At 40.2% G+C, this 26,917-nt stretch overlaps 2 protein-coding genes across 4 annotated transcripts in view; both read right to left on the bottom strand.

The window, feature by feature from the left end:
* Positions 1 to 2,052, bottom strand: part of KCNIP3 (potassium voltage-gated channel interacting protein 3) — a 91,793-nt gene extending 89,741 nt beyond the window's left edge. For both annotated transcript variants that reach the window (XM_075207373.1, XM_075207372.1), the window contains exon 1: positions 1,948 to 2,052. In XM_075207373.1, the coding sequence (XP_075063474.1) occupies positions 1,948 to 1,959 (12 nt within the window). In that variant the 5' untranslated portion in view covers positions 1,960 to 2,052. The remainder of the gene's footprint in view (positions 1 to 1,947) is intronic.
* A 15,016-nt stretch (positions 2,053 to 17,068) lies between these two features.
* The window catches only part of PROM2 (prominin 2), a 60,849-nt gene continuing 51,000 nt past the window's right edge, over positions 17,069 to 26,917 (bottom strand). The window contains exons 18-23 of one of the 2 annotated variants that reach the window (XM_075207377.1): positions 24,721 to 24,774; positions 21,073 to 21,153; positions 20,835 to 20,903; positions 19,125 to 19,214; positions 18,073 to 18,170; positions 17,069 to 17,330 (exon numbers count right to left, since the gene is read on the bottom strand). In XM_075207377.1, the coding sequence (XP_075063478.1) occupies positions 17,264 to 17,330; positions 18,073 to 18,170; positions 19,125 to 19,214; positions 20,835 to 20,903; positions 21,073 to 21,153; positions 24,721 to 24,774 (459 nt within the window). In that variant the 3' untranslated portion in view covers positions 17,069 to 17,263. Of the gene's footprint in view, positions 17,391 to 18,072; positions 18,171 to 19,124; positions 19,215 to 20,834; positions 20,904 to 21,072; positions 21,154 to 24,720; positions 24,775 to 26,917 lie in introns of both variants that reach the window. The other variant, XM_075207378.1, reaches the window with a different exon arrangement.

A 26,917-nucleotide genomic window follows, 5' to 3' on the forward strand; every position in this document is an offset into this window, starting at 1 on the left:
TCTAGTAATCATCATCATTTATTTATATAGCTCCACTAATTCCGCAGCGCTGTACAGAGAACTCATTCACATCAGTCCCTGCCCCATTGGAGCTTACAGTCTAAATTCCCTAATATAGACACATACTCACACACAGACACAGACAGACAGACAGAGGGAGAGACTAAGGTCAATATTGTTAGCAGCCAATTAACCTACCAGTATGTTTTTGGAGTGTGGGAGGAAACCCACGCAAACACAGGGGGAACATACAAACTCCTCACAGATAAGGTCATGGTCGGGAATCGAACTCATGACCCCAGTGCTGTGAGGCAGAAGTGCTAACCACTTAGCGTACTTTCCCCAGCCTGAAATGGCAGATAACATGGAATAATAGTTTGCACTCTGCAATGTACAACAAGCATAAATCAAGTGCCCATGTGTATCTACACTAACACATGTAAATAAGAGACAGTAGGAAAGCTAGAAAGTCCTAGGCTGAGAATTGGACAGTATGGGAATATACTTTAGTCAGCTCATAAGAGAAATAATAAATAATTAAATGTTCTGTTGCCATTGTTAGGACATTTTCTGGAGATTTAGAGAAACAGAAAATGTCACAAAACTATTCATACATTTATAAAACAGACAAATACAAATCTCCATCTTTACACAATCTCTCCTTCCTACTAGCAGATCTTGGTACCACTAAATATGTTTTAATTTTGCTAAAGTATGTTATTTCAGTTCTATGTCCTCCACCTTATGTTTCAGCATCTCATACTACAATGCTGAAATAATCAAACATATTGGCACAGTAAGGAAACATTCATCCCTCCTGTCATTCTCTTTATTATGCCATTATAAAGCCACATTTGATCTTCTAATATATAGAGGGAGCAATGTATATTAAACATTTGCAGGTAAATTAGTCGCAAGTTGCATATCTGTGGAAAATCTGTGTTTATTCTGTAACGGGTCTGAAATTTTACTCCTTCATTTTACTTTTTTTTAAATGTTGCCAGCACAATTTTCATAGTACAGTGGAGCTGGTATTTTTTGGGCAGGCCCATTACTTATGAGAATGCAGCCTGGGAACTCTGTGTGTCTGTTGTCACAAGTCCCCAGTAAATTGTTCTTTGTAGAAAACCTGGACCATTTTTACAACGTGCACTGGATGCACGATATAAAACCTTTTTACACACTTTTAGAACTTGCAGTGGAGGCACTGGCTGATTTATTTGCTATCCTGAGTCACATATTGCTAGGCTCCCCTTCCACTTGTGTACAACCAACATTAACATTACTAATGGATATAAAATGACAAAGAAGCAGGCAGTGGGCCATCTAAGTACCATATATAGTCACAGGATAAACTACTACAACTTCAGTAACTTAGGTGATCACAACTATGTTATTATGCAGCAGTCATCATTATAGAAACAAACCTTTTCTGATCCTTTTTTTCCCTAGTTGATTTTTAATTCACTGCAGTAAAGATGCACCTTCAGCATCAGGGTCTGAATATACAGGAACGTTACACCGTTCTGAGACTTCTAACAGCCCAAGTATTTATACATGCAGTATGACATGATATTACAATTAGTTCTGGCAGGGAGAGCGAGTGATGAGTTCAGCAGCTGCTTACTGAAGGCAAATCTGCATCCCTCTGATCTTGGTAGACTGGTTTCAGTGGGAATGCATTTAATGAATTAAGCCCGCAGGACAAGGCAGGAGGAATGGATGGGGACTAGAGTGTGTACTAAACCTCTCATCCCTGGGGTAGTGACGAATACTGACGATCGGATAAGTGACAATACAGAGAGAAATGAAAGTGTGCAGAAAAGGAAAGAGAAAAAGAAGAAAAGTGACAGATATGATCCCTAAAACATTGTAAGCAATACAGATATACAGTTACCTGTACCAGGGCAGGACCCCTGCTCCATACACAGCGGTCCCTTCTCTTACCTGCATGTTCATTGGAGATAGAGTTGAGCAGGGATGCTGCGAGCCTGTAATTGTGTGACAATGGTAACACAGTGCAGTGTCTCCTCTCTCCTCCCAACCTCTTATCTGAGTCTGCAGGAAAAAAAGCCTCTTTTGTATTAACTGTTTCCTCACCATCCTCTTTGGACCATTCTTGCTAATGTGCTCTTTAATGTTGAACAATTTGTCAACAACGTACAAGAGTAAACACATGTTTCTTATTCTTTTATGTCTACCAAAATAAAGGATGATGTTGATGACACAAAATATACCTAGTTTGGACTCCTAAATGAGCTTATAATAATCTATATAGATCATCTTATGGTTATGAAATGTAGTTTTTTTTGTATATAAACATGACCCATGCAATAAAGTTCAATGGCTGTCATATGCCATATGGCACACTGATCTTATGTATCTTGGATTATTACCACGTGTATATTAATAATATAATAACAATGTATTTGTTTTTGTGTAAAATGGTTAGTGATCCTTTAAACACAGTATTATTGACACAGTTGTAGAATAAATGACTTGTTGGGTTATGTTAGTCTGTTTATTTGTAATGACTGGTGCACTTAGCTTAATACATAGGTATTCACTAATGGAGATACAGACCTTATCACCACAGTAAAGGTATCTCAGACTGTAAACAGATTATCACATTGCTATATAATACAGATAATCTGCAGCATCCCACACCACCCCCACATTTCCATGGTAACAGAACCCAAGTACCGAGACCCACACATGAAGAGTGGGGGCCCGAATGTGAAAAATAACTTTTTAACCCTAACTTCACCATGTATGCATGCTGCAGAGCGCGCACAGCCTCTGTGCACAGTAAGCTATATTTAATGTGTGGACTAAAATAGATCGGGTTCTGTAAGCAGAGTAACAATATTCACGCAGTGAGAGTGAGGAGACGACTATATTTTCTTCCTGAACTTGTGCAGCATTGGAGGCCAGGTGGATACAGGCAGACTGTCACAGTATACATCAGGGAAAGGTGTCTGCCAAATCAGAGGAAATTGAAGTGGTACCTGTCAGGCAGGGCCATCGTCACAGTATTATGGGCCCCCGGGCCAAGCAGTGCACTGGGTCACTACCTACACAACCACTCACAAGAATAAAAATGTAAATTATCGATACAATTAAGCTAATATTTATCGGTACTTCTAACAAAATCAGTGTTTAAACATTAAAAAACCTGCTGTACAGCAGAGATTAATCTACACAAACGTTTGAACAATATAACATATAATATAATATAATACAACATAAAAATATTACTCAGTTGGTAAATCATACAGAGGGAGATGGCACAGTACGAAATTACTATGAATTATTTATTATTAGTCAAGTGTTCAATATAAACATTTGCAAAATTTCTTTGCAGAGACTTGTTTCAAAAATTGCTCAAAAAAAAGATATGTGTTGATTTTCTCTTGCTTATGTACAATTAGCGTGTACGTTGTTTTCTTAAAGGTCAAGATATGTATTCGCAACAGCAAGATGGCATGTACAGATAACAGCTGATACCGAGGTGATTAGTCCACCTAAACGTTTTAATAAAGAGGGTCTGAAGGTTCTGAATAAATCTCCTGGAATAATATACTGAAAAGTTAGCAAGTCTTGGGTGACTATGTCCAGCACTATCTAGAGGCTCCTGATTGGCTGATTGCATATTGACCCCTCCAGCTGTACATAATTCATTAGAAATGTGGCTATATTATATGAAGGTGCGGACATCTATTCACAATACTTAATTGACATGTTCATGTGGACTACTGCAGGAAATAAGATTTCCATTCGATTTTTAGGGGAATATAACTGATGTTTGTATTTAATTTAATTTGCAATGTTATTACATTTTAAGCTGAAAATGCGAGTTATGCATGATGTATGCCTGGCGCAAATGCTACTGAGGATGTGTCCATCTTAACATATGCATGTAAATATGCTTTTTTTTAAGTGCGTTACATATATATATATATATATATATATATATATATATATATATATATACAAAGAAACAGATGCCTGTCCAACTGTAAGTAAGCCCCACTACATATATGTCTTGTCTAGAAATCACCATGCCCTGCAGAAAGGAGCCCGCAAGTGTGCTTGGACAGTGGTAGAAACGGCCTTGCAACAGCAATTAAACATATTTAGAGTTAGAAGTCAATCCAGCTAATAGGTATAAATTTGCACCTGGACAAACTATGCAAAAGGTGCAAATGCAATACATGTAGCACAGAAACACTGAGCAGAATTATTTTAATACTATGATTTAGAGTTGACCTACGACAAGCTCCCCTCACAACTCTAAATCTGTCTGCACAGTTATATTTGTGTAGTGCCATATGGTTTTGCCAAAGTGCAAAATTGTACCAACTAACTGGATTTACTAATATCTCTAAGTGCCTGATTCATTAAGGCACGCAATAATAGAAATAAATAGCAGTTTTTTAAATGTACGTAAATCGATCATGCACACGTCCGTATTCAAATAGGAGCAGATCTGAAGATACATCTAATTGTGCTCTGCTCTAGCAGACAATACACTGCAGAATACGTCCAATACATATGTAGAATACAAAGTCCCAAGAGAACGCACGAAAAAAATAAAAGTATTCAATGATCGTCACTTTTAATAATATAATCATTAATGACATAATTGTAAAAAAAAAATATTTTTTTTTAAATTTTTTTTAATTTCAGTCCAAACATGATAATGTTATTAATGTCTACAGTACATAAGTTCCATTTTCACAGTTGCTCCTGATTGCAAACACATGTTCTAGCATGTATAAGCGACCATCATTACTATCACTTTGCACTTACACTCGAATTGTACCTGGTGCACGTGATACGGCAGAAAATCAAGTACCTTTGAAATGTCCAAAGCTTGAATTGGACGTTGATGCGAGCGCTTGGCACGCCCTTACTGTACATTGACTATATGCATGCGCCCCTTCCCCTCCCCTATTTTGCCCATGAAATCGTAGGCTATAGTAAGGCTTCTTTGCACTCAAAGATTAATTGTATGTTGCTGTGTTCACTGGTATATAGTCTAGTTCTGGGCATTCGCAGATCGATTTAATGCAAAATACGGTATTTACCTTCTCTGAATCAGGCCCTTAATGTATTTCTGGTCTAGAGGTGGGATCTGTAATTGGGAGTGAGTTAAATAAGGTTGTACTTGGGGTGGGTTGATAACCTAGCATCCAAGGACAATACCCTGGGAAAATTAAAGGGCATTACACTTTTTCTGGTACTAAATGTGAAACCGCTAGCTCAACATTATCACCAAGCCGATTTTTTTGCTTGGGGTCCCAAGTAGGGATTGTTGCCAGGCTCTGGGTTGAGGTGCAAAGTTAAATTTTAAAAATCACCACTAAAAACATTTTTAGCGCCAAGGCTGCTCTTACTCACATTAGACACCAGCCCCGATCAGTGAGTACTGATCAGTGAGGCACAGTACACTGACACTGCAACGCAAGTACTTGTACCTTCCTGATCAATCGGGTCTGGTGACAATTATGAGGGAGAGCAGCCTCAGCACTAAAAATGCTATACTAGCTGGGATTTCCTCATGCAATATGTGAGTGTTGATTTCAATCTTTCATATATAAAGGATTTCTTTCACCCAGCATCCCAGATGTGTCCCTGCATAATGTTTCCTCTTATATACGTTATGGTCGTTGAGATTCTCATTGAAGCATACCTATGCTTGTCTCCTTCAGAGAGAGAGAGAGAGAGAGAGAGGAAAAGGGACATTTGGAGGGAAATGTACTAAAGTGCGGTTCGTTAAGCCGCTGTTTTATCAGCGATTTTGTCAGTGGTTTAAAAACCATCAGATTTACTAAATGTCAAACCGCTAGTTTTCAAAGCTCCACATTAATTATCACCAACCCGATTTTTTTGCTTTGTGAGAATCCAAATAATTAAATCTATCAAGCTGCGGCTTGATAAACAATTGGAAATCCCTGTAGTGCTACAATAGCATCCACAGCAAGTGTTGTACCCCTTAGGGGATAATCAAACTACTTGTGCCCCCTTACTGTAATTAACAAAAAATGATGTCCCCTTAGTAATACAATATAACATATACTGTATATATCTATATATATATATCTATATACACTATATGGAGAAAAGTATTCGGACGCTTGACCATTGCACCAACAGGGACTATAATGACATTCTATTCAATACATATACTTTAATATGGAGTTGGTCCCCTTTTGCAGTGATAACAGCTTCCACTCTTCTTGGAAGGCTTTCCACAATCCGTTGGAGTATTTCTGTGGGAATTTGTGCCCATTCATTCTGTAGAGCATTTATGAGGTCAGGCACTGATGTTGGACGAGAAGGCCTGACTCACAAACTCCATTCCAGTTCATCCCAAAGGTGTTCGATGGGGTTGAGCTCTGTGTGGGCCAGTCAAGTTCTTCCACACCAAACTCATCAAACAATGTCTTTGTAGTCCTTGCTTTGTGCACTGGGGCACAGTCTTGTTGAAATAGAAAAGGCCTTTCCCAAACTGTTAGCACAAAGTTGGAAGCATAGCATAGTCCAAAATGACTTGGCATGCTGAAGCATTAAGATTGTCCTTCACTGGAGATAAGGACCCTAGCCCAAACCCTGAAAAACAGCCACATTTCATTACCTCTCCTCCACCAGACTTCACAGTTGGCATAATGCAGTCAGGCAGGTAATGTTCTCCTGGCATTCACCAAACTTAGACTCACCCATCTGACTGCCAAACAGAGAAGCGCGATTTGTCGCACCACAGAACATGTTTCCACTGCTCCACAGTCCAGTGTTGGTGTGCTTTACACCACTCCATCTGATGCTTGGCACTGGTCTTAGTGATGTGAGGCTTGCATGCAGCTGCTCGACCATGGAAACCCATTCCATTAAGCTCCCGCCACACAGTTTTTGTGCTTACATTAATGCTGGTGGAAGTTTGGAACTCTTCAGATATGATATCAGCAGAGCATTGGTGACTTTACGCAACATGCGCCTTAGCAGTGGTTGACCCCGCTCTGTAATTTTACGTGGTCTTCCGCTTTGTGGCTGAGCTGCTATTGTTCCTAAATGCTTCCACTTTCTAATAATATTACTTACGATGACCAAGGAATATCCAGCAGGGTTGAAGTTTCACGAACCATCTTATTGCAAAGGTGGCATCCTATCACAGTACCACGCTTGAAGTCACTGAGCTGTTCAGAATGACCCATTTTGTATCACCAATGTTTGCAAATGGAGGGTGCATATATGCCCCTACTTAATAAATGGGCAGCCTATCACAAGAATTTTTACCAAGCATTTTGCCCTAAACTGCATGAGATCTGGGCATTATCAAACCTCCACATGTTACCAGAGGTTTAAATTTATCACCTTCCAGGATAGTAAGCCATAAAAGCTGGCAATGTATGAAAAATGAAAAAAAGAAATAAAAATGAAAACCAATGCTGCTTAATAAATCTTCCCTGTGGATTTCACTTGATGAGAGTTTTCTACGCAACTATTGCCAACAGACGATATAGTTTTGCAGCTTGGCTGGTTACATCAGTCAGTCCAGTTTTTTCCCCAGCTTAGTACGCTGCCTTATTACTTCAATGTATCATCTCATTCATGTTCTATACTAAATAATTACATAACCAGAAATGTCTGAGTGCCTGTTGGCCTCTAATTAAGTGATTGCTCTTTCCCTCCAACACTATTCTTAATTACAGCAATTCACACATCTTTGTGCATCAACAGTCCCCATTCACATCTAAGTGATTTCAGCAGAGGGTAGCGCTGTCCTGCAGAGTCTGGGCCATGCACAGAATTACGCCTCTTTGGCATCTCGCTGTGTAGATTCTTGTTCCAGCTGAGAGACATGCAAATGTATTAGGTCTTATGGGAAAAGTATGGCACATTGAAATATTACATAGGTAATGTTACCATTAGAAAGAAAATTGCAGTGTGATAATACATTTGCTTTATAAAATTACACTGTATGCAAACCATACTAGGGGTGTGCACCGGCCACTTTTTGGGTTTTGGGTTCTGATTAGCTTCAGGTTTTGGGTTCTGATTGGTTTTGCCAAAACACCCCACTCAAGGTTTTGGTTCTGATTTTGGGTTTTGGGTTCTGATTTTTTTTTTTAAAAAAGCATAAAAAGTGCTAAAATCCATATTTTTGGTTTTTTTTCACTCCTACACTATTATTAACCTCAATAACATTCATTTCCACTAATTTCCAGTCTATTCTGAACACCTCACACCTCACAATATTGTTTTTAGGCCAAAAGGTTGCATTGGGGGCCTCACGGGGGAATGGAGGCGCCCTTAGCCCAGGGGCCTCCATTCCCTTAATCCGGCCCTGCAGGACCAATTTTTTTTGACTGCAGGAACAGTGAACGTAGTTAGATTGCAGTACCAATTTTTTTTGACTGCAGGAACAGTGAACGTAGTTAGATTGCAGTACCAATTTTTTTTGACTGCAGGAACAGTGAACGTAGTTAGATTGCAGTACCAATTTTTTTTAGACTGCAGGAGCAGTGAACGTTGATATATAGCCAATGGACCAATGGACTCAGCAGGACAGAGCACAGGACACAGCACCACTGGACTCAGCAGGACAGAGCACAGGACAAAGCACCACTGGACTCAGCAGGACAGAGCACAGGACACAGAACCACTGCACTAACCAGGACAGAACCACAGGAATGACCAGGACAGAGGACACCACTAAAACACACCCTCCCGCTTCCCTGAGCAATGCCCGAGTGAAGATGGCGGCGGCAAGCGGGGAATTTAAATAATCCGAGTATCGCGAGATCCGATGGCCTCGTTTTGAGTTTGGCAATCGGCGCGAATACCCGAACAGTGCTCGGATCGGGCTCGGATCCACACTGTTCAGGGGTGCTCTGATTTAGAAAATCCGAGCCTGCTCATCGTTAAACCATACATGTAAGTATTGGATTTACCTGCCATACACTGCAGATCTTAGTGACATTATAGGACAGTCTAGGGCAACCTGTAGTTCTTCAGCCCAAATGAAGACTGTCATCTGCCAGTAGGGATGTAATTTACTCTCCACCTGACCAAATCCTCCCACCCCCTTTCCCAGACACATGTCATAAAGTTTTTATTTGGTGCCTTTATCCCTGAGCCTGAGTTTATTTTATGCTGGGTATAGGTGTAACAAATTGCCCTGGGTGTGAGCCCAGGAATAGACCCAGGCTGGTGGCCACTGCTACCATTTATAGAGCTAGCTAGGAAGATGTGCCCACTAGTGTGATTGATAAAGAACAAGTAATAAAGGAAGACCTGCAAACATGGATCAATTCTGCGCTCTCGGACAGTGGAATTCATTTCGTTAACAACAGCACAAGAATTCTGGTATTAGGTAGTGGGCACTGATGCCACCTGCTGAACAATGGTTAACCATATGCCCATGCCTGATATGCACATAGGAAAATAACAGAAAAGAGAATAACATCTGGATCCAATGCATCTCTAATAATGCAGCACCAGACAGGTTCACAGGAACTGTAACGGGTGCTATAGGGAGAAAGACAATCCACTGGAGCAGTGGTTCCCCAACTGGGTGCCGCGGCTCCCTTGAGTGCCGTGGCAGTCTCACTGGGGTGCCGCGGCTAGTGCCAGTGGAAAGCAAGGCGCAGGCAACTTGGTAATTATTTTTACATGGGGGTGCCTTGAAAAAATTATGGAGAACCTAAAGGTGCCTTGAACTGAGAAAGTTTGGGATCCACTGCACTGGATAATCCCTTCCCTGCACCCCGGGTACTTACACGATCTTGAGGGATTACTATGGTAAACTACTGCACACTCCTCACCAAGAACCATGTGTTCCCACCACGTCGTACCATCCCCTCAGCACAGGGTCTAGGAGATGGTCAGACAGGTTACTCAAAGGCAGTAATTCTGGATAGGAATGGAGGGGATGTCCGAGGTGACAGCAGGGAGTAGAGATACTTAATTCTACCCCGACTTCCAACACTTTGTTTTGCTCTGGGCCTGGAAGTGGGACTATGGATAGTCGGGACAGGGAAGACTCCTGCCCGAATATCCTACTCACCGTGGTACAGGTGAGTGCCCCTACCAGTAGAGACAACATTGAAAACACAGTACTCGCTGAGAACTGGTCACCTCCTCTTGATAGCCCTCTGCAACTCTGCAAGATGAACACCTAGGAACAGACACAAAACACAACCACCCCAAACTGACTGCAAGAGAAATACACAAACTATCCTACCATACTGTGTTATAAGGTGTAATACAATGCCTTAAAGTGACCGCCACACAAATGGCCAATTACTCCCCCCCCCCAGAGTAACAGACCGGGTGCGGTCTCACTAAAGGAATTACCACCTGCGGTTGTCTGCCTAATACCACTTCCCACTCACAGACCTAGAGCCAGACTTTAATTGCCTTACGGGCTCAACTTGACCTATGTGATGCTACAGGCTAATTTGTCTCTATTACTGGTGTCAAAGGTCTACAGCCTGTAGTGACTTGCCTTCACAGGCCTAAAGCCTGGCTTACATGCCACCACTGTCTTAAAGCCTGAATTTATATGTGCCCACAGGCCTAGAGTCTTATACCCACTGCTGCCACTCAGGCCTAGTGTCATTGGCTCCCCGCTCTGGGCCAATGATTGGCCCGCAGCAAATTGCTGACAATTCGCTGCCGCCAATACCATGGGATACTGCAAACAAGAATGTCAACTTACCGTATCTCAGAACAGAGGAGTGTCATCTTTTCTTTGCCCTCTTCACGGGCTCCGTATGCGGGAGACACCCTCCCACAGAACCAGAGAAACAGCAGCTAAACTTTCATTAAAAGTCTGGCATTTAGGTAATGATTGATAGCAGTTATTCCAGAGAAAAAGTTTGATGCACTTAGACGTAACAAACAGTGAGCAAGCTTCAGCTGATGTCTGCTATACAGGAAGAGATAGCAGCAGTCATGTTCAAAGCTGAAGTCTGGCTTACAAACACTAAATAAGCAACTGTCAGGGTTCACAGACACAGGAGACGAATAAGAAATAGCTGAACTCAGAGGAAAAGTCCAATATAGATAAATGTGTACACTGTGAACAATCTATATCTTCTGACCTCCTAGATTATGTCAAGATTGAGTCAGATTCCAGAGTTGTGACTCCTCAGTATTTAAGATATGTTTATTTATTTATAAATTTGTATTGTTTACTAATAAGAAAAAAGCTAAGCTTATATTTATCCTACGTTGTGTAGTGAGTACATACTGTAGTCTGGTTTAGTATACAGTGAGGTGACAGGCTTTAAAAATTCATACCTTACAGCTTAATTTGGAATTTCATTCCCTGCTCCTCGTGGTTTTGTAGTATTGTCAATAGATAAAGGAAAGGTAAACAATAGAACATAAAATCAGCATATATATGTCATATTCTACATAATCATGGAGGCTGTATTTGGTATACCTACCATAGAAAATGGAACAAATTTCCAACAAGATCTAGGGCTAGATTTACTAAACTGCGGGTTTGAAAAAGTGGGGATGTTGCCTATAGCAACCAATCAGATTCTAGCTTTAATTTATTTAGTACCTTACACAAAATGATAGCTAGAATCTGATTGGTTGCTATAGGCAACATCCCCACTTTTTCAAACCCGCAGCTTAGTAAATCTAGCCCCTAGTGTCCAAAGTAAGTAATCAGTTAAAACTTTTTGGTATCTGTGTCCTAGAAAGTTTCCAAGAATTTCGTCTTTTAAGAAAATGTCTAGTTAAGAAGAATTGGATTTCTTTGTAACCATGGCTTAGGGGAGCAGACGGGAACATAAATTTTTCAGATGCATTCTGGAATTTATACAAAGAAAGGAGGATCGACACACATTTACACTGTCAGGGGCTTCAGATCTTGTATCCTCAGATATCGTATCTGCCAGGGAGAAGATAAAGATTTAAGGCAACAGTATTAAAGCATCTTAGCCTTCCTCTTTGTATGTAGCATAATGAAACTTGAGGCCTGCAGTAGGAAGCGTCTACACTTAATTGTACAGAGAGAGGCAACCAGTGGCTCTCCAGCTGTTGCTGGTCTAGTCCCAGCATGCCAGAAAGAGGCTGCCCTGGTTGGACCTTAACCTCTTCATGTTTAATAAAAACACACAACAGAGCTAAAGATTAGGGGCTAGAATTACTAAACTGCGGGTTTGAAAAAGTGGGGATGTTGCCTATAGCAACCAAACAGATTCTAGCTATCATTTTGTAGAAGGTACTAAATAAATGAAAGCTAGAATCTGATTGGTTGCTATAGGCAACATCCCCACTTTTTCAAACCCGCAGCTTAGTAAATCTAGCCCTAAAAGTGAGTTCCATTCTATGCACAGTTAGTGCAATGTTATTATTATTATTGTTGATTTGTAAGGTGCCACAGAGTTTCTCAGCGCCGGATATACATAAAACAGACATACATGGTCGACAAAATAAACGCAGACATGAAAACAAAGAGAAGACAGGGCCCCGCTGAGAGAGCTTACATTCTAATCGGAAGAGGGAACAGTGGAAACGAGTAGTGGAGTGGAGATTGGGACAGTTGTGAGGGTGCGTTAGTGTGGGTGTAAGGTGTAAGGTAAGCTCTAAGAGAGAGAGATGGGCTCAGAGAATGTTTAAAGATTTGAAGGCTGTGGCAGAGTGATTGTTTGTGGTAAGGAATCATCATCTATTTGTATAGCACCACAAATTCCGCAGTACTCACTCACATCAGTCCCTGCTCCATTGGAGATTACAGTCTAAATTCCTTAACATACACACACAGACTGAGACTAAGGTCAATTTAATAGCAGCCAATTAACCTACTAGTATGTTTTTGGACTGTAGGAGGAAACCCACGCAATTTCCACACAGATAAGGCCATAGTTGAGAATAGAATTCACGACCTCAGTGCTGTGAAGGAGAAGTGTTAACCACTAAGCCACTGAGCTGCCCCGATTCCATATGTGGGAGAAGTCTCATAGACAAGAGTGAGAAATGGTTCCCAGAGAAGAGGCGCAGGTCAGAGCTAGAGTGAAGAGGGCCAGTGTGAGAATATATTGAGGTGAGATGTAAGATTTATGTAGGGGTGGAGTTGTTGAGGGCTTTGTAGGAAAGGCTCAGTAATTTGAATTGAATTCTGTAAAACAAGAGAAACCAGTGTATGTAAAGTGAAATAAATGCAGCTGTGATGTAAACATAACCTTACAAATGCAACTCAGATGAACTTTTAAATTAGACATTCATTTAACTGCTAGTTTAGATCATTGTCTCGGGAGACTGTAATAAGATGCAATTAAGCAAATTCTACTGGTCGATCCTTCTTTGTTTCGTGACCTGTGCCCGTATCTTGTAATGATTCCCATGCTGCCTGCTGTACCTAGCCCACCAAATAATTATTAGATATCTGCCTGTCTAGTTATTGCTGGAATCCGATAGATCTTAAGCACACCTCACCAGGTTTCCTTTTCCTCAACTATTGAGACCACACAACTATGTGAGCCTTCATCTAGAGACTAATATGTCTTAAATATCAGTCTGTGGAGAAAGATATGTCTAAAACAAATGGATCTGTCTCCAGCGAATGCTGATAATGAGTCAGGCTGCAAATGAATCCAATCTCTCATCTCTGGACACGCATGGATTTATTAATTAATGTAATATTAATTTAGATTTTTGGGACTATTAATTTAAAACCTAATAATTACAGAATCAAGCTATTCTCTGCAACCATATTTCATGCCATTTTAAAGACATTAGCATAACACTTTTTTTCTGCTAATATTCCAGCAATAGACTGTGTGGAGAAGATGAGCAGTAATTATATGGAGCCAGAAGCATTACAGAACACTTGCGGGGTTAATTCTCCTTGGCAGTTGTCAATGGTAACTTGAAATAGAATCAAGATGCCAGGCAAGTGTGTCCTGCCTTAACCATGCCTTTCTTTGCATAGTACATATGCACATTGCACTTAGAACAATGAATTCATTATCTCTGAGAGGCAGCTTAGCTGCATGGTGACATCTTCAAAGCTTGTCCACTTACCCAGAACTGAGGATTTGTTTCAAATCATATAACTAGCTTTTTGGCTTTATATCTGTCTGTTCAGAGCAATTTGTACCAGCAGTACAAAGAAAAATATGTCCTAGTTTATGGTTGATCCATTTTATTTTAGTGTTTCCTATAGATAAAGTAAAACCTTTCAGCGTAGCCCGGGTACTTAGTACAAAGAACCTAATTTATTTGCATAATTGCACTTATTGATATGTGGGAGACATATTTTATCTCTGCTGAGTGAAAGTAAGCGATCTTGTTGACAGTACCATATGTCCCAACAGTTCTTATCTTGGCAGGACTGTTCTGATTCGCCAACCACAAAAAGGGGCGTGGTTTGGATAGTTTTGTGAGCGTGGTTTGGGTCAACCTTGTCATGGTTTGGTAAATTATGGGAGGACTTGTTTGTGCCGTGATTTTGCTTTTTGAAAGGTTAGGAGGTGTGCAATACTGAGGCATTGTTTACCATGTAGAGAAACTGGACACGCATCTACGGTAGTAGTGTTCAGGGGCAGCACAATTTTATGCCAATTTAATTCTTCATTTTTGTATTTTGCACTTCGTCTTTATAAACCAACTATTTTTCTCAGTTAGGCTATGTCAACACGAACACTTTTCTTGGGTATGTTGGCTGCACTGGAGCACGAAAATTGATGCAAACATCATTATTCACACTTGTATGCTCCCAACTGCTCCTATACTCTATATATGGATTGTATTCCAGGGCTGTTGGGGATACCAATCTCAGATAGAGCTATGAAGCAAGGCACAAGGGCAAAAGAATACTTTTGTCATTCACATCAGTCCCTGCCTCTTTGGGGCTTACAGTCTAAAGTCCCACACCCACCCACACTAGGGTTAATTTTGTCAGCATCCAGTTAGCCTACTAGTATGTTTTTGGAGTGTGGGAGGAAACCCACACAAACATGTGGAGAAAATACAAACTCCACACAGATAAGGCCATGGTTCGGAAACAAACTCATGACCCCAGTGCTGTGAGGCAGAAGTGCTAACCACTGAGCCACCACGCTGCCCAATTCATGCAAATTAGTTAAATACTATGGGCCTGATTCAGAGTTGGATTTACGTTAGGATTTTATATCTTACATGATATTGCACTGCGCATGATCACAAAATGAGGGAACGCGTGGAGTTCATTCTAAACGCATTTGACACTTATGACCCTCTACAACTTGAGAGGCGGAACGGGCGGGTAAGGGGAGGACTAAAATAACCCATGCACAGTAAGGGCGTGTTCACGCAGATGTGGCTCATTCAGACCTGGACGTTTGCATAAGTATTCATTTTTTCAGCAGTATTTGTTGCACCTGCTGCCAGATGATAATGATGACCAAGACAACATTACCTCAGCAAAGTAAATCTCTGCGATTGTTTATTATTGGCCATTTACAAATAGCCATCCTGCCACCTACATGGCTAAAATACACCCACGCCACACCTTTATCTAATTTTAATAATTTTGCCCTGCAAAAGATAATTCTCCAACCCCATACCTCAGCCTGATAACCAGGATTCATAGGACCTTGTAATGTTATTCAAGTCCACAATTGGTTGTTTTCCTTAGTCCACTGCCTGCAGTGACAAAGTATGAAGTGTTGTGTGCTCTGATATGTCTTACACTTACACTATGCCTACACTTGTTGTACTTTGCTGCCTGATGACTAACCAGGGCCGTCTTTCCCATTGGGCACGATGGGCAGGTGCCCGGGGGCCCAGGGGGAAAGGGGGCCCTGGCAGGTCTGCTGCTGTAAAAAATCCTGTAAAGAAGAAAAAAAAAAAGAAAGAAAAAAAAAAGAAACTTACCTTTTGCGGTGGGTCAGGTGACGATCCGGCTCACTCCCTGGTCCTCTCTTCCGTGATGCGCTCGCATTGAATGTCGGGCGTGATGACGTCATCACGTCAGACATTCACTGCGAGCACAGCATGGAGGAGCACAGCGACAAAGTACAGAAGAGGATTCAACTTATCGCTATTGAAAGGTACCAGTAAGTTAAGAGGGGGATTTAAAAAAAATATATAAAAAAATGACTTTACTTTTATAGTTGAAATTGTATGGATCGTTTAAGTTGGGTATATATATATATACAAGTTAACCCGTGCATGATACTCATGCATTCTAGTCAAATCAAGCTACTTAAGGTGTTAAAAAGGTTTTTGTCATGCATTTGGGCCATAGCCCAGGCCTCAACCACCAACCACTCCCCACTGTCACCCCCGGCAACCACCAAGCACTCCCCACTGTCACCCCCGGCAACCACCAACCACTCCCCACTGTCACCCCCGGCAACCACCAACCACTCCCAACTGTCACTTCTCCTTCAAGAAATATATATATATTTTTCTTAAATCTTTATAAACACTTTTAACAATTAACAAATTAAATTAACAAATTAAAAACATCTTAGTATACCAAATTTCAGCCTTTTCTGATTTTTTTTCCCCACACACACTAAGAATTTAGTAGGTCAGTGTATAACTCCACCCAGCAGGTGGCGCTGCAGCTTGGTTTTATATTTTACACACACACACAGACAGACTAACACACGCCACTAGACATTTATATTATAGATATATATATCCTTTTTTTTTTTTTTTACTTATATATTTATATATTAAGGCCCCGGTGCACTACTGTACCCGGGGGCCCATACTGTTGTTAGGGTGGCCCTGTGACTAACCCTAGCCTAAAGGTTATTTCTGTGTCGGCCTCCATCTGCAAGAGTTGTGTCAGCCTCTATCGGCACCTTTCATAAATTATCTGTTTTGGACCACAGCACTGGTGACGTCTTGATATTATTTTGGTAGTGGCCCATTCTCAGACGCCCAGCAGTGGTGCTCCTAATGCTGATATATACATGTCATTTGGTGCGCACTCCAATACGGCTTTAAATGTTATGCCTTGCCCATTAAACACGCACCAGTTCCTCTGGTACCTGTTATAAGTGCAATCAGCCTTCACGTTCATCCTACAAACGGAATATACCATGGTGCGTTATTTGTATACCATATCAATATTTTTATTAAAAAGTCTAGTTACTAACATTTTGAATGTAAAACAATTTCACAGCTCCATGATACAGCTGCAAGGGCGTGGAATCCAAGATTTAGCATGGAGTGCCGAGGTTGGTCAGTTTCATCCCCATGCCTTATGGAAAATCTAATTTCCCGTATCCTCTGAAGATCAGGATCAGCGTCTCCCAGCATCTGTGATGTGTGTTAATGGGAACAGATTCTCCTCTTCGGGGCTGGGGTCTCTGCAGGTAGAGTACAGAAATTGACAGGCAAAGTGGTGGGACTAGAGAGCCATAGATATTCTAAACCCAGAGAGACAGAGACAAGACAGTGAAGTAATTAATATAGGGAAATAGTAATGAAAAAAGCAAATGGGATAATGCGAGCATGAGTAGCATGCATTCATTCACCACTTTTAAGTCAGTAGAGAACAAATCTACGCATTGTACTTTGAAGGTGTTATATAAAGCTGTAGTTATAGTGCAAAATAGACCTTTGGTAACATGTGTTTTTATGGGCAGAGTCACAATATACTGGGTTCCAGGTATGTGCAGTTCTTTGTCTATGTCCACTAGACCCCCAATAGCATGTCACAAATCCAATGTTATTAGATTGGATCAATTCAAATCACTTATGCCATTAGATGACACAGCGCTGGTTTATTTATCCGTTATGTGTAGGGTGCACATAATGTACCTTCCAACATGACCCACTTTACCCAGGACACAATGGTTTGTTCTTGTTTTCTGCTTGACCATGTTATTTCATTGATATTAAAATGACACTGTTTACATTAATTAATTAAATTCAGTCCAGGTTACTGCAATAGAAAAATGTGTGTGACTACAAGACTCACTGGTACTGGGTGAAGTAGGGAAGGTTGGAAGGTATTTTATCAGGTACAGGTTGACATCGGAAATAATGGCAGATGTTATTTGTTGTAATTGGCCCAAATGTATGGTGCTGAACATAGGATGTACTCACCGAGACTTGGGTGCTATATGCTCTGCAGATTTGAGGCTCAAGAAGATATTAGGGATCAAGAGGATGGTGCACCAACCGAGACAAAACCAAAAGCCATTCTAAAAAAACCATAAAGGTTATTAGAACACTGAATATAGGTGTGGGAAGCACACAGAATATTCCTTGGGAGATTAATGTATAGATGTGGCTTATCTGAAGACCTATGAGCCCCAGTACAAAACATGAGTAAGGCCACTGCCACCACCAACACGTCCTACTTCTGCTTGTATTGTGTCTATGCCCTATTCTCCTCTCTACCTCTATAGTCTGCATCTTGTCTCATGTCTACCCCTCATTGCCTCACTTCTTCCCCCATTGTCACTTGACAAAGGGGCTGACTTTGTTTACCCTGTACAGTGTTCTCCTGCCATGACAGGCGACCATACTATCCCTTATCCAATTTGCCTAGCGCCCTATAAATCTCTGCTATAAAGATACCTAACCCCTTATCTCTAAGGTGCACCTCATCAGGCCTGTAGAGGCCCGGGTTAGAAACCTAATTCCTGTATGTTCAATTCGTAGACTATCAATTGACCAAAGATACTTGGCCATGACCACATTCACCTTCTTACGGCCACGGTCCGCCATTCTTCCATCTGCGATAAATTTCCACACTAGCCGGGGAACTATGTCGGACCAGCACAGGAACAATTCATGCCAGGAGGCATGCACCCATGCTAGGTACAACTCAATATATTTGGGATTGCTGAAATCATTTCTACACAGATGTATAACCAAAATATTGGGAACCCCACTCTCGCTATTTTTGTGGACAGTTTAAAACTTGGCCACCTCATTCCCCTGCAACCTAACCAAGATACCTTTGGCTCTTTGTATCCCTGGCCTAATGTTCACCCCTCTTTTACCACATGACTTCCCTCCTTCAGTTCCAGTGCAGCCTATTCTGCAATGACAGTTGGAGTTATAGCAAAACCTGAAACTCACTATTATTTTCTAGCAACATAATCTGTGTGATGTAACTGTCCTGACCACTTTCCTGTTTCTCCACTCACCCAGGGGTCGGTCACATGGTCACAGACGATAACACGAGCATTGTCAAGTGTTGCAGACACTGACCGGCAGGAGGCAATGTTCTGTGTAATCTGAAACAACACCACACACTGTCAGTCTGACAGGGAAAGAATGGGCGGAATTCTAAGTGTAACTCAATACTGTATCATCATCACCATTTTTATATATATATATATATATATATATATATATATATTGTATGTCCTTTGCAGGCTTTATTGTAAATTCTTGATTGCTATACACTTCTCTTGATGAAGAAGACTATTTGCAATTTACTAAACACGGCCTTTATGGCATATGAAGTCTCTGGTGCTGGAAATATAACTTGTAGTACCAGGGCAGTGCAATGTACAGGTGATATAATCATTACAATCTTTGAGATATCTACTGTGTACTACAAAATATATTTGATCACTTGATTTTACCTCTAATACTAGTAAAGAACCTTGAGACATGAATGTAGCAATCATTGGTGAAGTAGGGCTTTCTGTCCTCAATGCTTTGTACACGGCTCTTTTCAAGTTGAAGACCTTCAGAGTTTTAACAGACGGCCTTTTAATGAGAATATTGGCTATTTTTTTTAGTTTGGTGTTAGGATAACACACATACATTTACAGTTTATTCACTTTGGACACAGCCACTTGTACTTTTTTTCCTTAGTGAATTTCTTGGTTCCAAGTCAGTTGGATTCAGCCAACAAAATTGCTGCCTTCACAATGTGAATTTGGTTACTCTGGGTTATCTCTGATTGGTTGCCAGTGAAGTGACAAGCCAGGGGCTGATTATAATAGCGGCATTTTGTGTGATAGGCCAGGGCACGTTTCCCTTTCAAACTCAATAGAGCAGGTATGACCTTGACAACATATGACGCAAGCTTGGGATGAGCAACTTGCTGTATATTCAAGAAAGAAAATAAATAATTCTGAGAATTTCAGTGGTGGCATGTGGGCATGTGACTTCATCCCAATTAGGGGCCCGTGGAAGTTTTAACCTGCCACTGTGAGCGGCTTCATTCATAAATATTGGACAACCCAAATATGGCTGTCTCCACTGTGTATAGACAATAAATGCACTTTATATATAAATATATATGTTATGTCTTATAAATACCAAATGTAGTTAAACTACACACAACTAGTAATACATGAATCATGTATTCCTCCTAATCCTCCCTTTCATTTGTGTAAAAGAGGAGGAAGTATAGGAGATATGGAATAATCCCTGTAGTCTAGAATGTCAGGGTAAATTACAAAATGTTACTGTGAGAATTCCCATTTGATATACTGATTGCAGTAAATACAATGCTATTAACAACAAGCTGGCATAAACAGGTTTTACCTGTTCTAACCAATGGAAGTAATCTACACAATGAGCAATACAGTGTATACCGTACACACCCTACAGAAATAAATAAAAAAACTCATGAGGCTTTAGATGTCAGTTGCAATGAAAGCAGATAAATAATAATTTGCTAAGAAATAGACATATCTCTGTGAAATGTGTAATCATAATTAGAAAATACATTTAATTAGTCAAGACAATGCTAATAAGCAGCAAATATCATCTCTGCTAGCCAGAGTACACATTCTGTGATGTAACCTGGGATAACCCCTAGGAAACCTCTGATATAGAACTGAGAACTCAAACGATCTATATGTTAATAAATGTATGTCAGGATTAAATCAACTTACTGTTTGTTTTACCCACTTCAGATACTGTGAAAAATATCCTATAGCTTGATCGAGCAAACACTTGCTTTCCTAGTGAAAGAACCAGAAATTGAAATTAGCCAAGATTATATATATATATATATATATATGTAAAATAACATACTGCTATAGTAGTGAATGTCTTCAAAATTATTGCATCTCCAAGTAACCTTTCTATGCTCTATTCCACAGAATAGATGCTTCTCTCTCTGTGACTTACATTCTTCAGCAGGGCAATGGTCCCGTTTAGCAAAGGTCCTTTTAGAGTATTGATATCCTGTATTGTACGCTCTATACCGACCTTAAATGATAAAAACATAACTGTTATACGAGATGAACATCCAATGCAGTGGTACTAAAGAGACAAGGTGATATCAAGTAACATGGTCTCCACGTACCTGTAATTCTTGTATTTATAGCAGGAGGTAAATGGACAAAGGTAAATAATTATTATGCATATTTCCTATGACATGCAAGTATGCAGGGGTCATCATGATTCGTAAAAATGTAGAGACACAGTGCAAAAGCCCGTGTCGAGATTGTGGGGGAGACGTTTTATTACTCCTGATAATGGGGCAGTTGGAGAATGGTGTCAGCTACAGGATTCCGCCTGCTTTTGCGCAAAAATGCAAAAATTAGATGATGTTTTGGGGGTAAAGGTATTGTAATGTTCTTCGTGGAGTGGAGTGGAGGGATTTTGGAAGCAATCCCATTGTAGCGTGAGTCGTAAGAGACTTTTTAGTCAGGTAAATCTGCCAGATTTTGACATCCCCTCAGAGGTGGTGGTAACAGGTCTAAGCAACTATTTCAATGGGACAACTTACACCAATTGGGTTTATGTATAAATAATGGAAAGAAAAGCGTGTATGTAATATTGGTGCACATTACCGATAAAAGCTTATAATTCACAAGCTACAAATCAGTGACACTAATGAAGTCTAGAAAATCCAGAGAAAAAAGGACCGGCTCTAATTATGGTGCACTATGTAGTCCCCAAAATCATGCACCAAAAACATTAAACAATCTAAAACATAACTTTTATTCATCAAAAAATATAAAAGAACTGTGGTTAAAAGACAGCAAAATTAAAGTGAAAGTGTCAAGTAAAGTGATTTAAAACTTGCTGTACATGGCTCTTATTCCATTGATGTATAATAATCTAAATATATTTCAAACGCTCTTAAGAATGATTGTCAGCTGATAAGATAAGTTAAGTATATGGGCAGCACGGTGGCTCAGTGGTTAGCACTTCTGCCTCACAGCACTGGGGACATGAGTTTGATTCACAACCATGGCCTTATCTGTGAGGAGTTTATATGTTCTCCTTGTGTTTGCGTGGGTTTCCTCCGGGTGCTCCAGTTTCCTCCCACACTCCAAAAACATACTAGTAGGTTAATTGGCTGCTAACAAATTGACCCTAGTCTGTTTGTGTCTGTGTGTGTGTGTGTGTTAGGGAATTTAGACTGTAAGTCCCAATGGGGCAGGGACTGATGTGAGTGAGTTCTCTGTACAGCGCTGCAGAATTAGTGGCACTATATAAATAAATGGTGATGATGATGATGAATCTCCCGTATTTAATAATGTACGTCCTGCTAATGAACATAAAAGAGTTTGGTTTCTAGCGGGAACGAGGATTGCCCACGTTGGTTGTAAGATCATCTGTGTTAATTACAGCCAATGTCATAGTCATATACTTGTGGACCTGTAATTGTATGTCCGCTGTTATTTGCTAAGTTTGTGTAGCAAGACCAACTGCCATTAAACTCCCCGTATCTTTATTTATAATGTCTCCCCACAATTTCAGCTTGCTTCAAATTATAAGGACTATAGAAAAAGTAATCTTTATAACTGCCAGCAATTAATTTAATCACTAGCACTGAAAAGAGTCCTTAACAAGCTATGTAGTAAATATAGCAAGTGAAACATGACATTTCAGCCTTTTGAGATTATTGGGGCTGACACCAAAACAATTTTGGATAGTAGTAGCGATTGACTAGATCAGTATCAAATCCTGAACAAGCTGTGTAATGCACATAGCAGGTAGAATAAACTGCCATTCATTGATGTCTTAAATCACAGACTCGCCTCTCGGAAAAGAGCTCCTGACTTGGAAGAAGAGAAAAGAAAATTCAGTGATGGGAGTTAATTGCTAACTAGCTATCCTGAATCTCCCTCGGGGTAGGGCAGTGGTTAAATACCAGCTATCATTAATAAGAGCTTATTTCAAGTTCCCTAGTTTATTTCATATGAGAGGATTTGCCAAGTATAGCAAGAAACGCCGACATGCGTTTCGCTGGCAAGCTTTGTCAAGGCAAACCAATTGGGTTCATTTCATAAAAGCATCTATAGAAAAATATAAAACTACCAAATAAAACTACTGTGGCTTATTTTGTTCAGCATATATAATAAGAACAAACAATAGATACTGCCCCGAGCATACAGAATAAGGTACAAATTACTCTGCATTCGAGGAAATTTTTTAAATAGTTGCATCATTCAATAAAGAGATTATACAAAAAAGTGGAGGAGCCATAAAGTAATATTTAAAATGTTGTTAAAAAATACATTTTCTAAAAATAAAAATAAAAATTCTTTAATCTTCAGTTTAAAAGACAAAGGGGCCTATTTAACATCATTCACAAAAAAATTGCCTAAGTATCATTTCTTATTGCTGCTTATTTCAGCTATAACAAATTAAATGTCAGAGCAATTTATCAAGTAAGTCTTGCTGGGACGGCGCTGCCAAAAAGGGACTGTCCTGGCGAAGACTGATCACCCCAATGTCTTTCGCCGCTGCATTAAGTTAAAGACTTCACTAATGGGTTCTGTCAGTACGGAATCTCAGTACACTGGACAGTCCTCCCCAGCGAGGCTGAAAATGCAGGTAAGAGGTGCTTAACGCCAACGCCAACCAGAGATAGCGTTTCAGTAACATTTACTGCTTGATAAATTAACTGATTTCTCAATCCTTATATCCTGTCTATGGGAACAGCGGTATTTGGTGACAACAGGCTAACGCCGGAGCAATCTGTCATTGCTCTGGCGTTAGCCGTTTAATAAACTGAATAAAATTAATGTTTTTGCCGGAGTTCATTCGTTAAAGCCATTGATCTACATGTCATAAAAAGTAAGACCTGTTTCAGTACAAATTAAACAGAACAGGACAGTTGTACTGTATGAAATGTGAATCACATGATGAGAGGACATTTTTGTACTCAGTAGATGTCATTTACAACACTCACTGGACTTGTTCGCCCAGCACACATCAAGGTGCGGACGGATGAAAAAACCTGCAGAAACGCGCTGTGAAAATGTGTAAACACCGTATCAAAAACCTCTTACCACCTGAGAACCACCACTTTTATTAAATTAACAAAAAAAAGTTTTTCTCCTACAAATTGTCTCAAATGAACCAAGAGTGAAGGGACATTGGTGCGCTCTCTATTACACGTGGCACTTCTATGCGTTTGCCCAGTTTAAATCAAATCTTCAAAGTGCTCTCTCAGCTAAAGTGCAACTGGAAGGAGCAAAATTGCATCAAAGATATAGGATGAGATCTCAGAGCTGCTGCAGAAATCAAATCCTTTTACAGAGTGGAAATGGCTCTGCACTCATCTGCACAGCAAGATAATACACCCTAAAAAGGCACACCTCTCCCCTTTATCTAATTTTAACCATCTTACTCCGCAAATTGCATCCTGTTCTGTAAACTCATGAGCTGTGGGCACACCTGCACAAATCCAGCCACCCAGCAGCACCAGGGAGGTTTTTGCACTGTGCCCCGGATGTTTTGCATATTGTAAAGTAAGCCCCGTATATTGATCTCCTTTAGTACAGTAGCTAGTTGTAGAGAGCAGCCAGAACTCACCTTCAGGGTAGGGGCCATCACAGCCAGAGAGCGGAGACTGTTGTTCAACTTCCTCTGAAAATAAATCCATCATACTTTACTTGGTCAGTAGAGACAAACAATCCCATAATAAAAACACTGAATGAGTCTTCGTAGGAGTTCAAACTGGTTTTGTTACCAGTCACTATAACATCGACCTTTCTAACTTTCTAACTCCTTGAAATTTTCTGTACGGTAATGAGGTTACATAAAACATTATTGCTCATACGAAGGATATCAATAAACACTCTGGGCCATATCTCACAACTTTCCAGCTTTTCAAACCGTGGCAGAAACCAACGGGGGCATAGTCACTGCGGGAACAAGGCCACACTCCCAGGCACGTGTCTAGCGTTATGTGGCATGGTAATGACCCGTCCCCACATGTATTACGCACGGTTGGCTAAGTGTTTAGCACTTCTGCCTCACAGCACTTGGGTATTGAGTTCAATTCACAACAATAGTGTTATCTGTGAGGAATTTGTATGTTCTCCCCCTGTTTGCATGGGTTTCCTCCGGGTGCTCTGAAAACATACTGGTAGGTTAATTGGTTGCTATCAAATTGACCCTAGTCTGCGTGTGTGTTAGGGAATTTAGACTGTAAGCTCCAATGGGCAGGGACTGATGTGAGTGAGTTCTCTGTACAGTGCTGCGTAATTAGTGGCGCGGTATAAATAAATGGTGATGATGATGTGCATGGTTGTTGATGGATGCATCCATAGGCACACATTCAGTCAAAAGATGTCATCTGTAAAGTCACTGGTGTAACACATAAAAAACAGCCCGTTTTATTTATTTTTGTCTGGATAACTGTTTCAGTGGTGACCCATTCTCCCCAGTTGGTATTCCTGACTTTACACTATTGGAACACCTGGTACTGACTAGAACTGTCTGCCTGTAGCATTGTGCCATGGTTGTCAGCTACAACCTCCTATATTTCTCATTGGAGCCATAGCCCATAATGAGTCCCAGGCTCTCTTGCAAGGACCTCTGGTGAACTTCAGATTCCTCATAGATGTCCCAGTGGATCCCTTTACACGTGATACTAATTAGGATTCTTTGGTCCAGATGGGAACTGACAGTTCATGTTCTGTAATTAGCATACATCATACCAAATACATAGAAACTAAAGGACACAGAAATACATCAACACTATATAATTAACATGACGGTAACTATGTGTGTAATGTAGATGTCATTTATAAAAATTGATTGAAATGATTGTAGCAGGAAATTAACTGTATAAGTAGCAATTAAATGCATCAATGACATTGTTTACAGGAATGATTGGCAAACTGTGATAGAGGCTTCCAGCAAAGGTGGTAAAATCTAAGAAATATACTCAGGCAAGTTTATAGGTGTAAAAGCTCTGTCCTATTTTGCAGACTTTCATTATTTAATTACATTCAGTGGTCATTATCTGTGACTATATATATCCCTGCCTATCTATTTTTGAACACTAGATAATCTCCCATCTTGGGAAATAGTTACCTGCATTTACAAAATCTCTAATCTGTTAAGTCTCGAATTTTAATGTGAAATTATCACCATGAAAAAAAATCTTCTGATCCATTCTTGCATCATTACGGTTATCAGTCATTTAATTCAGAAATGCTGCCATTTATATGTTATCCTTTTTCTCTGTCTTTCCCTTTCAGTCACTGATAACCGCTTTCTAATGCCAGAGGCACACTATGCAAATGAGAGGGAGGAGACACATTTAAATGACAAACTAGTGACTTATATTGTATTTCCAACATATACCTTGTGGCCTATTAATTCACTAAATCAGTGTCCAGAGGCGAAACACAGTATTGGCGGCCCACATAGAGAAATTTTGGGGAAGGGCCGGCAAAGCATACGTACTGTACTCTCACAAGAGAACTTTGTGTTAAACTGCGTGAAGTATGCCTGCTTTCAGCAAAGGTACCTAACTGGCTTTGGATAAACGCGATTAGTGTCACGTGATCTTCACAATCCAAAGCAAGAGCTAATTAGTACAATGCCTAAGGGTAGTTCCACACTGGCGCTTCCTACGCTCAGGATATATATATATATATATATATATATATATATATATATATATATATATATATATATACACACATTACAAATGGGCTTTTACTCATGCTGTACTATTGATGTTAGACTTTCCCAAACTGCATGACAGATACACTTT

The sequence above is a fragment of the Mixophyes fleayi genome, chromosome 4 (genome assembly GCF_038048845.1).
Source record: "Mixophyes fleayi isolate aMixFle1 chromosome 4, aMixFle1.hap1, whole genome shotgun sequence".
NCBI lineage: Eukaryota > Metazoa > Chordata > Amphibia > Anura > Limnodynastidae > Mixophyes > Mixophyes fleayi.